Genomic DNA, 19,217 nt, shown 5'->3' with positions numbered 1-19,217 from the left:
TGTTTTGAGTTAGGATCTTTCTGCATTTTGCATTTTCTTTGATTGTTGTGCCCATGTTCTCTATGGAATCTTCTGCAGCTGAGATTCTCTCTTCTATTTCCTGTATTCTATTGCTGATCCGCACCTCTCCTATGGCGGGGAAGGTGCTCTTATGTCTAGTGACAGAAACGGGATCTTTCCCAGAAGCTGTTGCTTCTGCAGGCCGCCCTCTCCTGACAACTCACTGGAACAAAGATAGCAAAGATGGCTCTCTTACCAGATCAGACAATGAGAACCCTCCAGGGCAGACACCTCTCCTCTGGCAGGAAAGGTGCTGGATGTCTGGAGCCAGAAATGGAGTCTGTCCCAGCAGCTGTNTCGCTTCTGCAGGCTGCCCTCTCCCTGGCAATGCACTGGAGCAAAGATGGCTCTCATATCAGCTCAGTCCTTGAGACCCCTCCCAGGCGACACCCTTCCTCGGGCGGGAAAGGTGCTGGATGACTGGAGCCAGAAAAGCGATCTTTCTCAGAAGCTGTGTCGCTTCTGCAGGATGTCCTCTCCCAGGCCACACACCGGAGCAAAGATGGCTCTCCTACCAGCTGAGGCCTTGAGACCCCTCCCGGGCGGACACCCTTCCTCAGGCAGGAAAGGTGCTGGATGACTGGAGCCAGAACTGGGATCTTTCCCAGAAGCTGTGTTGCTTCTACAGGACGCCCTCTCCCCAGCCCCGCACTGGAGCAAAGATGGCTCTTCTACCAGCTCAGGCAGTGAGAACTCTCCCAAATCCTAGTTACTCTTAAGTCTTGGTCTCTTCCTGTAGATCAGTATTGATGTTTAGTCCCTGACAGGCACTTTTAAAGCACTTCTTGTGCATAAAGTCATATCTTCACAAATACCTTCAAAGCTAAATACTGTCATGACTCTTCCCATCTCATAGATATAGTAAGTTCAGGACAAACAAGTTGAGGAATTAATCAAAATGTCAGCTAAGCACCAGGGTCTGTCGCCTTGTCTTCTCCATGAAGACATTCAGACTTCCCCTTGTTTGTATGAGGCACTCCCCCATAATCTCATGCTAGATCCTGAGTTGTTTTCCTAGTTATAGAAACGCCTGATTCCATGGCAGTGGGTGAAGAGAAAAGGTGGACAGAGAAAGAAATGTGTATGTGTACATGAGACCAGCTGCTAGGATCTGGGAAGTCTAAATACTAGGAATTCATCTAGCTTAGCAGTCACCCTTTTCCACTGGTCCTAGGATTTGCACTAGTCTTCATAAAAGTATAGAGTCTTTACTTCCTTGGTGGGCATAGGAAGCCTCAGTACTCACCCACATTTCTTCCTCTGCTTACCACTTCTTTCACGTAGGAGTATTTTGGGTTAGGGACTATGCCTATTCTGGTGAATTGAAAGGATTAGAGAAAAATAAGACACAGAAATAGAGACAAGGGAAGTTGGAAAAGCAGGTAAATTGACTATAACAAATAACCAAGATGTTTTGATATAGAGAAGGATGCAGAGGGCTGATTGGAAACTGAGAGGTAATACTCTGCATTTCCATAGGCAAGCTCCTGTTTTGAATTTCCCATGTTCTGCCACTTTCCTGCTTCAAGTTCATTGTAAGTTGAGCAATGGAAGAAGAGGGAACTCACTATTTCAAGCCAAACACTCCATTCCTCTCTTTTCTGAGAGAAAAGAGAGAGACTTACTACCTCCATTGTCATATGGGGACTCTGTGAGTGCCATGGGCTATATACAATGTATCAAGAAGGTCAGAAGAGAGATAGGCAGGTTTTGAAGATAATGCCAGATTCATCCTGTTCTCCATTTTATCAGTAGTACCCTCAGCATTTAGGTAGATTTCCTATGTATTCCCAAATCCAAACTGTTGCATAAGTGTTATGAATATTTTGCAAGAATTGTAGAAAAGAAGCAATGCTCTCCAGATAAGGACTACATGAGAAAAGGTCATGCAAAAATATGGATGGATGGATGGATGGGTGGATGGATGGATAGATGGATATAGATATATAGAAAAAGAGATAGAACTTAAGGACTGGGAAGACTGTGAGACTGGCAAGCCTGAATGTGAGAGCAGGCCTGCAGCTGAGCTGCATGAAGAATACAGCCCAGAGACAACAGCCTTCTTTTCTAGAAAAGATTGGGTCTGTTTGTTGTAAAGACTTACAATGTATCCAAGCCTTGTTTGATGGTAAGTAACAGAAACCATTCAAGAACATAATTAAAGTAAAAACAAATCAAAGGGTGAGTATCTCTTATGGAATTGAAATACCATTGGAAAACAAGTGCAGTGATTCCAAAGTTAAAGTGAACAACTCTAGGTATCTCGACAGTAGTAGTTCAAAAACCTGCAGAGCCCCAACAATGAAAGTCAGCTGCTTTGTTTTCCAGACTCTGTTTCTGTGCAAGTTACCACTGGAATTATTTACTTCATTGAGTTCCATAGGGGTTCGTGAAGGGTAGCCCAAGTTCTGAGAGCTGCTGCTATCTATAGTGCCCATAGAAAAGAGAATTATTTTTGAACAGAACATTTTCAAAAATGGCTTTTAGGGTAGCTGCAAGTGGGGACTAAGAGCTCATTCAGTAAAGGGGCTTTCTAGGAAAGCTTGAGGACCTGAATTTTATCCAAGAATCAACATGAAAATGCTGAATGTAGTAATGCATGCTTAAAATGGCAGCACTAGGGATGCAGAAGCAAGTGGGTTACTGGAGCTTGTTGACTTAACGTACTTGGCAAGCTCCAATTCCCAATAAGACACAATGTTTTCTAAAACAAGGTGGAAGATGGAATGACATTCTGAGACTGACCCTGTACTACACAAGTTGCACCCACACATATGTAGCGATACATACATATGGATAACTGTGATTGTAACAATAACTGTGACTTATGTAGAGAACCCAATTTTTATATATTCTATATGGATAAATGCCCTGATCCCTTCATAGTTTAGCTCCCCCACCTCCTACTCTATTTTTATAGAATTTATATCTTTAAATAAGTACTCACAGATTCAGTCTTACCCCCAATTTAGAGATCTTTGTCCTCAAACTTTTAGTATATTAAGCCATGTAAGCAAAATTCAGACAGTGTGGCTAGCTGGCTGTATTTCTCTGTAGCTCGCGTGTGCTGGATGCATGCATAGTAACTACTGAATGAGAAGCAGACTCCCATTAACATTTTTCCCATGCCCCAGAGCCCTTAGGATCCAAGAATATTTTTTGGATATAGACTCTTATCTCTTATCCCAAGTAGATAGGTAAGTACACATCTTTTCTAGGAGGAAACTGTATCTAATGTAGGCTTAAGATAAAATCCTGACTCTAGACATCTGACCACAGAGAAATTGTATACATTTGGCATCACTGTACAGAGGAACAGGAGAAAGAAGAGTGTAGGCCTGGACGACTGACTCACACCCATGGCTCTCAGACTGGCTGAGTATAGTTTGTAGGCATCTACAATCATCCTTAACAAACTTCTGTAGTAGTGATGTGAGGCTATGTATTACTATAATTAATTATAGTTATAAAGACTCAACTATAATGATATTTGGGAGTGCCAAACTGAGCTTTCATGCCACCTATCGGCCACCTCTTACCCATCCACCAAGAAATGCTAAGACTAACAATGGTTTCAGAAAACTATTCTTATCTATCCTAGTCCATATTCTTCCTTATCATTAATTAATATAAAGTCTTGATTATATGCATCTCAGCTTGTACCTCTCTTCTATTCTACATAGGTCCAGGTGAACACAGTGACTAACAGAGAATATGACTTCTCTTTGAACATTATCCCTCTGGTCCCTGATTATGTACATTCTCTGAGATTCATTAAGTGAAGTTGCTTCATATGGCTATTTAAGTTGCTTCTTTCAGAAGTATCTGCTATTTCCTCAAGCCTTCCAAACTGCTTTCTTTGTGGTAGTGATAGACACAGAAGGCCCATGATTGCATCAAGATCCTAAAGTCAGTGTTGTGACTAGAAAGCCTGATGAAATACTAAGATAATAGCCAAAAGAAATGACAGTATATCAGGCCACAGGGTAATGACAGCATTGTAGATGATATTCACTTACACTACTTGCCTGCCTCTTGCCAGGTTCACTACATGACATGATAATGCCTCACTTACACTACTTGCCTGCCTCTTACCAGGTTCACTACATGACATGATAATGCCTCACCCATCCCATCTTCCAGAAGCAGACATTATTGTCACTATTCTGGGCAGGTGGCATGTGAGTAGCAAGAAGCTTATTTACTTGGCCAGGGCAAAACTCCAAGTAGCATTGCCAGGATTTAAATACAGTCTATATTGCTTTTTTAAATGATTTTTTATTAATGAGATATTGATACATGTATTTAATCATGATGATATCAGGAAAATGCAGAATAACAAATATTGAGAAGGTGCTGAGGAAGAAGAAATCTTGGATTCTGTAGATTGCAGTTTTAATTAGTTCAACAAAACAAAATAACAGCAACAACAACAGCAAAGTCCAGATATTTCTGAAGACTAAAACTACAATTACCATCTTCTATATATACCCCATTATTGGTTGTATAATTACAGGAATCCATATCATTTCCCATCCTAATTTGGCTACTATTGCTGTATATACTCTCAAAAGACAATTTTTGAGAGGAAAGAATTTATTTTATCTTATATCCTTTTTTTGTTTTTTTGTTTTGTTTTGTTTGTTAGTTTGTTTGTTTTGTTTTTCCAGACAGGGTTTCTCTGTATAGCCCTGGCTGTCCTGGAACTCACTTTGTAGACCAGGCTGGCCTTGAACTCAAAAATCTGCCTGCCTCTGCCTCCCAAGTACTACTATGCCCGGCTTTCATCTTATATCTTACAGTACATTGTGAATGTCAGTCAGGACAGGAAATCAAACATAAATTTGGAGACAGACACTGAAGAAGATGTCAGGAAGGAATAGAATTACTACATGGATAGCACTTGCAATAGTAAATCATTAATCAAGAAAATACTCCATGATCTTTTGCCTGATGAAGACATTTTCTCAACTGACATTTCTTTTTTCAGTTTGACTCCTGTTTGATTAAAAAAAGAAAAGAAAAGAAAGAACAAAAGAAAGAAAGGAAAGAAGTAAAGAAAAGAAAGAAGGAAGGAAGGAAGAAAAGGAAGGAAGAAAAAGAGAAAGAGAGAGAGAGAGAGAGAGAGAGAGAGAGAGAGAGAGAGAGAGAGAGAGGAAGAAAAAAAGAAAGAAAGAATGGTCTACTCAAAGAACCAGCTCCTGGTTTTGTTGATTCTTNGAGAGAGAGAGAGAGAGAGAGAGAGAGAGAGAGAGAGAGAGAGAGAGAGAAGAAACAAAGGAAAGAAAGATTGGTCTTCTCAAAGAACCAGCTCCTGGTTTTGTTGATTCTTTGTATAGTTTGTTTGTTTCTACTTGATTAATTTTAGCCTGGAGTTTGATTATTTCCTGCCATCTACTCTTCTTTGGGTGTATTTGCTTCTTTTTGTTCTGGAGCTTTCTTTTTATTATTAATTTTCTTTAATTATCATCTTGAATTTTCAGCACATACATTTTTTATATGGATAGCTGTGACACCTGAATGATCCTGTCCCCAATTGTTCGTTAGTTCCCTTGTCCTGATTACTCTGGGGTGGTCCCTCTTGGGGCAGGAATTTGAACAGAAGTGGTGGTGTGCTAGCACTCCTGGGACAAAAGCTTCTTTCCAGAGACCAGTTCCTAGCAGTATTTGAATATGGATCGCTCCACCACAGCATCAGTTCTGGGGTATAGACAGAAACCAGAAGGATCCTGTCCCAGGATCCTCAGTTCCTGTGTCCTGAGGTCTCCAGGCAGGTAGGTCTCTCAGAGCAGAAGTGGTGATTTTACCTGTGCTTACAGGTGTGCCAGCACTCCTGGGAGGCCAGCTCTCTCCAGGCAAAGGATTAGCTCTGGACGCAGACTCAGTCTGTATTTCTTCAAAGCTTCATGCTATGTTGCCATATTTGAGCCTCTCTCACTTTTTAAGAGGAAGTGTGACAATCCAACACACAGGTGGTCAGAAACTAGGAGGCAGGTCCTGAGGGACATAAGGCTGAGTAGGAGTCAATGAAGTTGTTTGAGTCCAAGAAATCCATCATACTCCTGACTTACCTGGCTAGGTGTTGGTTCTGTGTGGAAAGGGTTTCTACCTACTGTGCAGGGCTATGATCTAGGCCATTACAGAGGTTGATGGGTCATGGTTGGTCTTTCCTCTCAATGGCTTCATATCACTGGTCTTCTATGCCCTGCCCTATAGGACAGGTAGACATAAGTCTTTTTAAACTGTCCTGCTCTGTTCTTGGCTCTAATATTAGCACACTCTGTAGTTTTATTGAAAGTAGACCCAGTCTGTATGGTCTAACCTGATATTCTGTTGGTCAGCCATGGTAACCTGTCAGTTCCTCTATTTGTTCCCTGTGAGGGATTTAAACAGTTGCCTAGCCTCCCTGGGCTGACCCTCAGCTATCCTCACAATGAAGAGACTTGAACGACATCAAAGGCACTCTGTTTCTCTATCTACTTCTCTTTCAGGAAATCTGTCATCCAGCTTGACCTTGCCAATACCAAGAAAGCAATGATTGTCCCAGCATTTGAAACGCTGCGCTACAGACTCTCTTTCCCCAAGTCAAAAGCAGAGCTGCTGTCAATGTTGGACATGGGGACCCTATTCACATTCAGGTGAGTGACCCTCACAGCAGTTATCTGGGGGTGCACAAAGGATCTCTCTCCCAGAACATCTAGATGTCAAAGCTGTGGCAAAGAGGTCAGTTGGTTGTATTAATTTACAATAAAACCAAAGAAAGATACTCAGCCCTTGGGACTCTATTCTCCTTTTCTGTCATGTTATTTGCTTTGCTTTGTATACATGGATGATAGGCACTATGTTCAGGTGGAAGGAGAGGCCTGCTGTGGCAAACACTGTTTAGGGCCCTGTCATTATCCTTTGTCTCAGAATTATGCCTTTGGTACATACATAGCAGTTTTCTCTGGAAGAAAAAAATGGTAGAATGAACATATATATTTACAGTGAATTTATTAGACGACCTTTTGCAATATAATCAGATTGGTCCAACTGTGAAGAATCAATAATTTGGTAGTTGGAAATCCAGGAGATTGAGTACAATACCAATCTGACACCAAGGACCTGGTAGATTCTTGCTAGTCAGCATACATTCGATATCTGAAAACACTAGTTCTCATATCACAGAGAAGCTGTTGATGGCAGCAGCAACAGGAAAGATAAATTTGTCAGTAAAAGTGAAAATACAGTAAGCAAAATTTTTTGTCTTCCAAGTCTGGTCACTGTGAAAAGTTGTCCCTCACATTTAGAGTAGGTGTTCCATATCAATTAAGGCAATCAAGACAATTCCCAAAGGACATCCCATGGACCAACTTACTGTATAAAATTCCTCATTGGGACATTCTTGTATCAATTTAACAATTAAAACCATGATGTATACATTAATTCTCTTACTGAGTGGGTTTTACTCTGAGATCCCTTGTAGGCTTCTTTTTCCTGTTTTGTGTGTGTGAGTAGTCTAATCTCCAAACTCTTAGGGCATGGAACAGACATCTAAAGTCATCACCTGCAACTCAAGTCATCATCTAAAGTCATCAATGGGACTCCATAGTTACACACAACTAATGTAATAGCCAACTGCCCAGTGATAGCTGAAACCAAAAAACTATTGGTTTTCCCATTCCTAGATTCCAATGCCTCCAAGGGTGCTCAGGGGGCTATGCTGTCCAGAATGTCCCAGTACTCATCTGCACAGTATTAGTGAGCTCTAAACTCTAACATTAACTGTTTCAGTCAGGACTAGGGAAGTAGGAATCCTGCTAATCTCTTTCAGATGAAACAATATGTATGGAACCATTGCATCTACCTGTTTCTGCTCATAGTTCACATTCCTCTATTTCATACAATGTAGTAGTGACCCCTCTTTCCTCTGAGTAAAAAGCAGTTTTGTACAGCCTGAATCGGACACAAGTATTTTAAGCATAACAGCTGGGTTTTACGGATACTATAAAACCTCTGAAAGGCATTTTCAAACTGTTTATGGGTAATGATATTCATTCCATGGCACCAAGTTCATGCATCTTTATATTTTATGGGGAGTTGAGAGTGTCTGGTGGAGCAAGGACTCAATCTTCAGCCTCCATCTTCCATTTAGAACTCTAAAAAGGAACCTAGAATAATTCCTCTCCCCAACCCAAAGCCATCACATTCTACTTCCCATAAATTGCATGCTTTGTATGAACCAAGCATTGGGATGAACATAAACCTGACAACAACATAAAGTGAATTCAATTTTTTTTCTGCAGCGGAAACACTGATGTGAGTAATGAAATAATCTGCTCAGTGACACATGGCTGATAAGTGGCAGAGCCTGAGGAACCACCAAGCCTGTCTTAACTGAAATAGCATTGGGCTGCTGACAAGCCCTTGATTTTCATATCAATTCTTGTTTGAAAACATAAAATCACAAATCAGTGCTGGAAATTGAGATTTGAAGCCAAGCTTTCATCTGAGTCTCCCACAGTTACTATAGCTCAGTAGCCAAATACCTATCAAATGTCCAAGGTATTCTTTCTGCTACCCCACGTGATGTGAGAATTCATTTCAAGGCCATATCTCTAGGCCTGCTGTATTCATGATTACTGCTCCTGGTGAGCACCTTGCAGACCAACATGCCAAGTGCTAATTTACTGACTTTCCCTCTGATAAATTGCTTTTGTCACCTGCTCTCCAAAGAAACCTACTCTTCACAACGTCTAGCATGAGAAACTTCTGTACCTCTCTGCATCCTCCAGGAACATGGTGTTCAGAGTATGTATGGCCAATTTGTCTGGGACCTTCTTGTGAATATAGTCTCAGGTCTCATCCCAAGCCATAAACTCTAGTGTTAAAACTAGTTCCTCACATTGCTCTGGCACATATCAAGTTTGAAGACACTGCTCAGAGAGCTTGAGGTTGCCTGGTATGACTAGACTCTGTGGCCCAGTGTCTGCTGGAACAACAGTAGACAGAAGGTTTCCCAGGCAGTCTTTAGGTTGTGGTGTGAGTGTGTGTATTGAGTTTGTTATTGTAACTTCACTCCATGATCTTCTGCCCAGCTATTTGTCATACTGTCACCAGGCCAGAGTGAGTGAATAGAAACTGCCTCTCCAGCCAGATAAGCAGATATGGCCATGAGTGCTTTGTGAGAATTCACTTCATGTTAAAAATTGATATTATGTTGGGCAGTGGTGGCACATGCCTTTAATCCCAGCACTTGAGAGACAGAGGCAGGTGGATTTCTGAGTTTGTACCCAGCCTGGTCTACTAAGTGAGTTCCAGGACAGCCAGGACTATACGGAAATACCCCGTCTCAAAAAACAAAAAAACAAAACAAAACAAAACAAAACAAAATGATATTATTACCTCTTGCTTTACTAAGAAAAAGAAACAAGACAGTTAACTTGTGCACACCTGCTAAATGAAAGTACAAATCCAAGCAGGCTGCTGTCAGTAGCCATTCTTAACTGTCTAGTAAGGAAACAAAATTTGTGGGATGTCTCCTGCAAGTTAGCCCTGTGCCAATATTTCTACCATTGTCTTGCTTAAGTTCCTGGGCAGTTTTTCATGGTAGGTATGATTTTCCCAGCTCACATGAGAGGAAACCATTAAGTACTTGACTGTTCAGGGTCTGCTGCTCATAAGTGATAGAACTGAGATATGAACCCTGACCAATGGCCCTTCTTTGCTATGCTTGGAACCAAATACGAATTCCCAGTCATCTATGGTATGCCCATTTTGTCAAAAGTACCACATATCAAAGCTGCCTGTTCAGCAAATTCTCAAATAGAAAATCAATTGTTCCATGGCCTAATTTTTAGATTAGACCTATCACTGACACATCTTTAAGTAACTGTCCCCCTGCCCTTTCCATTTAAATAACTGGCTTTGCAGGACACTACTTCATTGATGGTATTGAACTCAAATCCCTGCCTCTACCCAGCCTGTCTGTCCTACACAGCAACATATTGAATCTGTTAGATTGAGTTTGTGTGCTGGTCTGGCAGAAATTCAGTGTCTTTGACGAAATAAGAGTTTTAGGGAAGAGTTTTAGCCTTGCCACTGGAACACTACCTGCCATGGGGCACTCGCTTTCACAGCCTTGTTTGCTTTACAGAGATGTTCCCAGGCTACCTGAGATTCACTACTATTTGCAAACCCAGGATCAGGATAATTTTTAGAACTTAAAACAATATGCATCTGCAGCATTTAAAATCATCCTAACACATAGTAAATGCCTAACAAATACAATCTCATTAGAGAAACCCATTAGCTGTATTTCTCTCTCGCAGCTAAGCTATTGGGTCCTTCCTTTTCTTTTATTCTGTCTACCCCTAGGGTACCATCTTTCCTAATCCCTTTTTGTTATCTTCAACTGCACATTTATTTCATTCTGCGCATTCACTTTCCACATTACTTGTAGAGACAACATCGCATCACATTCACTGCTCTCTTTCTCTTTCTGATACCTCACAAGTTTTAGATTATTCATCCTCTTATTTTTTTCCAATGTATTTTCCTCAAATCATAAAACTGAATATACCAGTAAGAACAGAGCACTAACATAGTGCTGAGGGAGGAGAATGCCATGGATCTTAAAGCTGAAAACAAAGTATTGAGATGAGGTGGGAAAGAGGGATTTAAAAGCTGGTATATTCAGGAACATAAAGTGAGAACAGAGTTCTAATCTGCAAGTCTTTCTGCCTCACCCCTTGTTCCATCTACCTTGTATGCATGTTGAGGAGAGTAGCACACAAGCTGACCCTTGAGCCAGACTAACTAGGATTCATTACTATTTCCAACTGAGCATCAGGATGATTTTTAGAATTTAAAACAATATGCATATACAACATTTAAAATCATCCCAACTCAGAGTAAATATCTAACAAGTACAATCTTCACATTGTCATGTAGTTCATTTCTCATTGCCAGATGAAAAAGTAGCACCAACACAATACTGTAAAGCAATGCAGACTCACAACTTGACTGTCTCTGTCTGCTTGTATGGAATAACCAACTCTCTGTCCAGGCTATTGCGGTGTGGAAAGCAAATGTCCAAAGAAATTCAGGTCTTCTCCAGTGCCACAAGACCCTCTTCCTGTTTGCTGGATGCTGATATCGTTTCTTTTCTTGTTACCACAGGCTGAAGTGTTCGTTTTCCTAGTTTTTGGATATGTTCGCCATTGGTTTCTGGCTCCTGCTTTTCACCCTGTCTTTATAAACAGCTCACAACATAATTCTTTACTTCCTTCCAGATATGAAAGATCATGACTTAGATCATATTTACCTTGGTAATCTCAATTTTCATTAACTTCAGAGGCACCTGCTTAGTAACTTTTATGTCTTTAAAAATATCCACACTTGCCTCATAATATAATATAATCAGAGGGGTATCCTACTCCTAAATTCTGCCCCATCATTGAGGGTTGATGAGGACTACCAGTGGGCCCTGATTGGAATAACCAGATAGAGATTTCTTGGAAATGATGGCAAGTGCTCAAAAGTTCATTGATCTTTCTATGGAGTCTTTTCATTAATGACAGACAACTGGGGACTGCATTAGTTTCCTGGGGCTTCTGTAACAAAATACTACAAAATAAGTGGCTTAACACACAGTTGCTTATTATTTAACAATTTTGCAAGTCAGAAATCCAAATTAAAGGTCCTAGTAGGTCCATGATTTTCTAAAGGCTTGAGGAAAAATGCCTTACTTGTTCCTGTCTGCCTTTGTTCTTGGTGATTGCAAGCAATCCTTGATGTTACTTGTTTTTTGATGGGTCCATCATTCTAGCACTGTCTGAATCTGCACATGGTTTACTCATAAGTAACTTGAGTATAATTATAAAGATCCTGTTCCCTACCAGGTTCTATTTACAAGCACTGAAAGTTTGAACTTGAATAAGGGTTTTGCAGGGACACAGTATATCTAACCAGGAAGACCATAGCAACATGTACTTCTTCCTCTTCATCACTAGGTTTGGGAAAATTCAGCTTGCATCCCTTCACTCAATGGCTTTTTTCTACATGTCCCAGGTATCATGTATGGACTAAAGGCCATGCACCCACAAACTTTGCCAAGTGGCGGACTGCCACCACACCTTACCAGGTTGAGTGGGAGGCTGATTTTGAGCCATATGTTGTCGTGAGACGAGACTGCCCTGAGTATGATCGGAGATTTGTGGGCTTTGGCTGGAACAAAGTGGCTCACATCATGGAATTGGATGCACAGGTGAGAAGAAAACACTAGCCTGGTACTATGTGGGGGAGGAGAGATAGACAGATATTAAAGCTGAAAAACTACCTTGGAGACAAGATTCCAAAGAATCTCAGGGAACAAGATGTGTTGAGGAACTAACACATGTGAATCTGTTTTCTGGGCTTTCAACTTCAAATGTTTCCTCTTCCCTTGCATGGGAACTAGATTCCTGGCCAGGATTAAGCAAATGAGAGCTTCCTACCCCTACCATCTGGTGAAGAAAATAAGCACAGGATTACTGCTTATGACTGGACACCAAATTGTTATTGTCTCACTGTAACTGGCACAAAACATGCCACTAAAATGTGCTAATTATTCTGCCCTTCAAATAAATCAACAGTGATTTTTAGACTGTGTTCCATTTGAAAGCCTTTACTCATTTACACAATACTTAGCAAACATCTGCTTCAGAAGTCTACAGAATTTTAATAACTTAAGCTGGCTACTATACACTTTCGAAAAGGACTAGATGGTAATTACTTGGAGCTTTGTGAGACCTGAAAGTCGGTCTGCTCAGCTCTGCCACTGTGCTCCTCCATAGATGCTCTCTAAATAATGTTCCTGGCTAGGTTTCACCGCTGCTTCATTTATACAACTGAAGCAAACCAGACAGACTGTAGTTTGTCAACCTCATTTGCTATTCATGAGACACATGTTCTGAGCCATCCCAGGTGACTGAGAATCACTGATATTGGTAGACTTTGTGGAGCAGTATCGATGTTGAGCAAAACAAAACATGATATCCATCTATTGGTACCCATGTCCTGACCAATAAACCGGCTTAGAGACCATGAGTCCTAGCCTACTATTGCTGCTACCAGCAAGAACAGTGGTATTTCTGGGCCCAACAGTGTTGTGTGGTGACCATTCTAAAAAAGTTTATTTTTTCTCTGTCACAAAGGCCTAGCCTCTGTTTTAGACACATGCACAGAATTTTTGCAAATGGACCATATACTTTCCTGTATTTGCCTATAGCACTCATCAGATACAATCTTATCCATTCATTCCAGTGACTTACGATAGTGAGGCACTCACAGAGCCACAGCTATAGGGGCTGGTGGATGGGATAGCCCACTCTGTCCCTGTGTAAAATGCCCAGACAGATGGGACCTAGGGTCTTGCATGTTCTCCTGATTTTTTTTTTTAATTTTTTACTTTTTTTTCACTAGCTGCTGACTTCTGCCTGGTGCATCTGCCTCTCCTGTCCTTAGTTTGCCTTGCTGAGTTTATTCTTGTCAGTCCTGGACTGAGAAAGTAGATAACATGAATCTAAATTGGAGTAAGGATATAGATTGTGCATGTGCTGGGTTCTATCTTTGTTACATGTCCTAAATTGTTTTCATTATTCAGAAGTGTTTGGCTACATCCTGCCATGTCAAGCATATTCTATAATGCTATCACTTATAAGAAGTCAAGGAAAGTCAGGCGTGGTGGCACAGGCCTTTAATCTCAGCACTCAAGAGGCAGAGGCAGGCGAATTTCTGAGTTCGAGGCCAGCCTGGTCTACAAAGTGAGTTCCAGGACAGCCAGGGCTACACAGAGAAACCCTGTCTCGAAAAACCAAAATAAATAAATAAATAAATAAATAAAAAGAAGTCAAGGACATTTTTATTATTCTTAAGCTTTTATATAGCTAAACATTTAGTTTTTTATTTGGGTATTTTATTTACATAATTATTTATATGTCTTTTTTTTTAAGAAAGGGTCTTATACTAAGTCTTAGACTGATCTAAAACTTGCTATGTTTGATCTGGAATTCATGGCAGTCTTCTCATGTAGGCTTTCTAAGTGCTAGGTTATAGACATGAGTCACCACATTGAGCTTTAATGTTTGCTTTTTTCCCCTTGCCTTTTATTTTTCTTTTGTCCCCTCTTTTTATACTTCTTGTGAAGACTCACATAAACAGATGAAAGTTCACTGCCCAAGAGAATATTGCATAGTAACATTATTAGAGCTTGACTATGTGGTATATGGAGAGCCTCTGGGGTGGACATGTGTTCTGTTTTTCTTCTTCCCATAAAGTATGAGTTTTAACCTCATAATCATACTTCAAGATAGATTTTTATCACTCTCACTTTGTGTATGAGTAAACCGAACTTCAGATGACTCTGGTATTTTATATAAGTTCATGGGCAGGACCTTGAAGCAAATTATTCTGGAGCTATTGTGCCCCCTCCTAGTGTTATTCTCCATTCCCTTGATTCAGAATCATACATAGCCAAAGCTCTTACAAGATCTCTCATTACTCTTGTCTTCCTCCTTCTAGGAGTATGAGTTCACCGTGTTGCCCAATGCCTACATGATCCACATGCCCCATGCCCCTAGTTTCGACATCACTAAGTTCCGTTCTAACAAGCAATACCGCATCTGTCTCAAAACCTTGAAGGAAGAGTTTCAACAGGACATGTCCCGACGATATGGCTTTGCTGCATTGAAATATCTCACAGCTGAGAACAATAGCTAGCACTATGAAGGCCACCACTAGGGAGAGACATCCACAAGGGAAAAACCACTTCCTGCTGGGGCCCAGCCTTTGAAGACAAAATCCAACACTGCTTTTCTTTGGTTTGTTTCCCTTTGTCTCTTTGGCCCCACAAAGCTGCTCTCTTCTGAAGTCTTGGACAGAGACCCAATCCATCGTGGGTGCTTCCAGGATGGGACATAGAAGAGTGGAAGCAAATGAAGAGTTTAACAACTTATCACAAAGCCACAGACCAAGTCAGGGTTTTTGAATGTTCCCAATTGCTTTTTAACAATTATGGGTCAAACCTTAACTGTTGAGAAAGTAAGAGCAATAACGCTTCCTATGGTGGAAATTTATCCCGCCACCTAGCTGGGTACCCATGTGGATAGCAACCCAAGGACCCAAACAAACATCTGGAGACTCTCATATGGACATTATACATGAGGGACCTGAAGGAGGGATGAATTGGTTGTTTATTCTCAAAGTCACTCTTGTTTTGTTTTGAGTTGTTTGAATTTGGGGGATTTTGTTCATTTTGATCTAGAAATCTAAGGTTTTTTTTTTTTTTTTTTTAATCTAATTCTTAAAGCTCTGAAAAAAAATCAACTCCCTCAAACACACCCCTCAACAGCAGTGGCCCTGCAAAGACAAGCATCCATGGAGAATGTTCATGAGTGAACAGCTTCCTTCATGATGAACACTGAGACCATCTGATTCCAAGTTTCCACTCTCTAGATCCAGTACTATGACAGGGACTACAGAAATATGAGTCCAAACACTATATGCAACTCACATTTTCTATGGACCATCACCAAGTCACAAGGAAAGGGCTTCATGGAACTACTTCAGCACTCACAGAAGGTATGATTCCCTTCTTGGGCCTTTAGAAGAACTTGAACAGTTCCCAGAAGTCCAATTTGAACACTTATATGACTACATTGAAGCCGCTGGAAGAAATGGGTCAGATATCTCTGTGTTCTTCCCTGCTTCACTGTTGAAAGTGAGGGAGCTGATGAACTTAGTTTCCCCTCAGGACCTGCCCAAGTGTTGGCACGAACCTCTTCATTGTGCATATAGGAGAAACACTGGACCCATTTTCTTTACTCTTCACTATTAATGTTGTGTTTACATTGATGAGAACAAGAGTTAATGGCATACCCTGTACTGAGCTGTTTGTATTGAGTTGACATGTGACCAGCGAAAGCTACATTCAATAAATGAAGTACAGACTGTTTCTTCCTCTTCTCCCTCCCACCCTTGTAAGAAGCCACATGACACGCTTGGTCTAGAAGGCAAAGTCAAATCCGTTCACAGCACCTCACACTTTCTGTTCTTACATCTCATCTTTCTCATTGTTTTAAATGTCACCTTTGTTTCCCTCTCGATTCGAGGAAAATTCAGATTTCCATTGTGAATCTGTCTCACCACTGTAGCCAGATGTTTTACATTTTAAGTATGCAAATTGTGATAATCAGTATCATTCCATTGAATAGCCTGTCTTTAAGGGTTCTCTTGTCCTATAGAGTCCCATGATAGTCCAATCAATGAGACCACATACATGTGGTATGTTCAAGGGTGTTCAGCTAAATTAGTACAAAATGAAGAAAATTGTAATTAGAATTAATTGTCACAGAGGTACAGACAAGTTTGTGTCTTTATTCATTACTTCTTTTGTTACTAGGGCAATAGCTGACAAAGATGTCTATTTTGGTTTAGAGTTTGAGAATCTAGCCCATCTTGGAAGGAAAGGTATGGTAGCAGGAACTTGAAGCAACTGATCACATTGCACCTATAGTCAGGAAGCAGAAAGAGATGAGGATCAGCACTCAGACTGCTTTCTCCTTTTTTGTTCAATCAGGGACCCTATCCAATGGGGTGATTCTGCATGCACTTAGGGTGGGACTTTTCACTTGAGTTAGCCTAATGTAGATAATCTCTCATATATGTTTAGAGATTGATTATCCTAGTTAACTAGATGATTCTAGATAACTAGGTGATTATCCTAGTTAATTTTAGATCCTATCAAGTTGACAATATTAACTATTGTACATACATATGTATCATATTATATATATATATATATATATATATATATATATATATAATATGTACATGTATAGCATATATGCAGGATTTATCATTATCAAGGTAATACATGAACATAATCCATGAATACCATTACAAAAAAATAACAAAAAGGTGTTCAAAATCATATTAAGTTGAGTTTCTTCAGTAATGGGTGCTGCAGCCACCTCTCAAACGTTCACAAAATTTACTGTCCTTCTCTCTCCAGTTGCCATGTTCAGTGACTTTCCCTAAACCCCATGATTGGCTATTTAATATTTTCTTTTAGCACTGACTGCTTTTTTCATCCTTTGCAAACATGTATGTGTACACATACATACCCAGAGGCACACATAAATTCTGCTGCTTTTACCAAGATTAGCTGTTGCTAGCAGGTTGATCTGAAGTAATCATTCCTAGCTATTTGAGTCAAGCTGAACATTAGCTGTTTACACGGGTTCCTCAGTATTAAGCATCAAATTTTAATTCCCTAAAGCTTTTTTAAAACATTTATCCTGGCACATGAATCAGGCACAGATACCTTCTTTTCATTTGCATATTTATAGGACTATCCAATGACCATATAATTTGCTAGTCAAACAGGGTCAGTCTTGAGAATGAAATAAGATGCTAATTACTTTGCTATAATACCCATAAACTGGAAGATGATGAAACTGCATATACATAGAGTCAATTAAAAGCAAAAGCTGACACTTCATACCATCATGAGAAGGATTTTATTTTCTCAAATATGGCTATCTGACACTGTCATTTAGTCACAGTTAAAACAAAAGTTAACTGATGCTCAAATTCAACAATAATTTGTCAGCTGGTGGAGGTTGATATAAGTGGGTGGATCCAGCAGAATGAGTCCTCAGCAGGTATTTCAGGAGCCACCACTTGGTGATAGTACAGGCCCATATGTGAGGAACAGGGCCATTTGAGACAAGGATGGTGATTCTTAAGAGCAAACAAACTTTGGGATGGATTGTGCTGATGTCATGCCAATACTATCTTGACTCTTACTTGAGAGGAAGAGCAGGTTCTCTCATTAGCTCCATCATGCTCAATGTCCAGAAGAACTGCTTTTTAAATAATGATCCACTTGCTACACATAGAGTAGCTGGAGCAAAGCCAAGAAGTAGGTATTGCTGATTATCAGTGAAGAGATCGAGATGTTCAGATTAAATAACTTCCTAACAATTTCCTGAGTTCAAATATCACAGAGCCAGATTTTAAATTCAATTCTACTTATTTAACCCAGAACTATATAACCTGCAATACTGTTATTGATTCCCCCAATAAGGAGCATATGAGTAAATAAGAATTGGGGTAGAAAAGGTTTTGAACCCACAGGGAAAATTATTAACCTTCCTCCTTCAATATTTGTCCAGTAACAACCTAAGCAACAGATACTTGTCCATTCTCCAAAGTTAGCTATGCCCATGGATTTCCTGAAGCTCAGGTCAGTCTGTAACCATATGCAAATAGGGGGGTCAATCTTAGAGGACAGAAATTGTCTCTTCAAATGATAAACGTTCATGTAAAAGAGTGGAGTTTTAAGTTCCTCCTTGAGCCCCAGTTCATCAAGGTGCTTCAAAGTGATATCTGTAAACATTTGATCTCACTTATAGATTGCATATTTATCAAGATTCTTAGAGCTCTCTCATGAAATAACAGATACTATGTTAACACTGTTTCTCTCAAAGAATGTGTTTGTTATTACTTGGCCTTTAGGAAGCTTGATGTTGGTAGAGAAAGATGATAAAAAATTACCCTTGCAGATAGAGGCTCTGCACACTACTAATAGAGATGGTAAGAGCTATGTTATCAAGCCCAAACTTCAGTGGTAGTTGGCACTGCTAGATCTTGACAGCCATGCAGCCTTAGGATCCCTCTTACTTAAATGGTAGAGATATATTTCAGAAAATGTGTGTGTTCTTCCCAAGATCCTATAGATAATAATGAATGCTTTGGAATTAGAATAAAGTATGACTGGCTTCAAAAACCAGTCCCTTTGCACTAATACATTCTGTGACCTTCCTGTGTGAAGCTGCAGATACCCACTAGGTTTCCAGTCATCTTTGAAGGTAGTTCCTAGTGACATGATTTATTCTTGTTTTCTTTTAATCCTAAAGATCAATTTTTCAGTTTACTGGAACTATCACTAAAAAAAAAAAAAAAAAAAAAAAAAAAAAAAAAAAAAAACTCACAATCATCTGGAGCCAGCTCAGAGGTTCCAGACCCAAAGGATCTGATGCTAGAAACACTATAGCCTTTGTTTTCATTCACTGAATAAAAAAAAAATATTTTCAAAAAGTGACTTTTTTTTAAAGAATGGTATCTGAAAGGAG

General features: G+C 40.0%; 1 protein-coding gene across 10 annotated transcripts in view; it reads left to right on the top strand.

The window, feature by feature from the left end:
- Positions 1-16,034, top strand: part of Large1 (LARGE xylosyl- and glucuronyltransferase 1) — a 385,957-nt gene extending 369,923 nt beyond the window's left edge. For 8 of the 10 annotated variants that reach the window (XM_021218837.2, XM_029531875.1, XM_029531871.1 and 5 more), the window contains 3 exons: positions 6,552-6,698; positions 12,112-12,307; positions 14,602-16,033. In XM_021218837.2, the coding sequence (XP_021074496.1) occupies positions 6,552-6,698; positions 12,112-12,307; positions 14,602-14,799 (541 nt within the window). In that variant the 3' untranslated portion in view covers positions 14,800-16,033. Of the gene's footprint in view, positions 1-6,551; positions 6,703-12,111; positions 12,308-14,601 lie in introns of those variants that run through there. The other 2 variants (XM_021218836.2, XM_029531877.1) reach the window with 2 other exon arrangements.
- The last annotated feature ends 3,183 nt before the right edge of the window (positions 16,035-19,217 follow it).

Source organism: Mus pahari, chromosome 19, assembly GCF_900095145.1.
Source record: "Mus pahari chromosome 19, PAHARI_EIJ_v1.1, whole genome shotgun sequence".
NCBI classification, from domain to species: domain Eukaryota; kingdom Metazoa; phylum Chordata; class Mammalia; order Rodentia; family Muridae; genus Mus; species Mus pahari.
The sequence above is the reverse complement of the archived record's forward strand: the minus strand, read 5'-3'. Positions and strand labels throughout refer to the sequence as shown.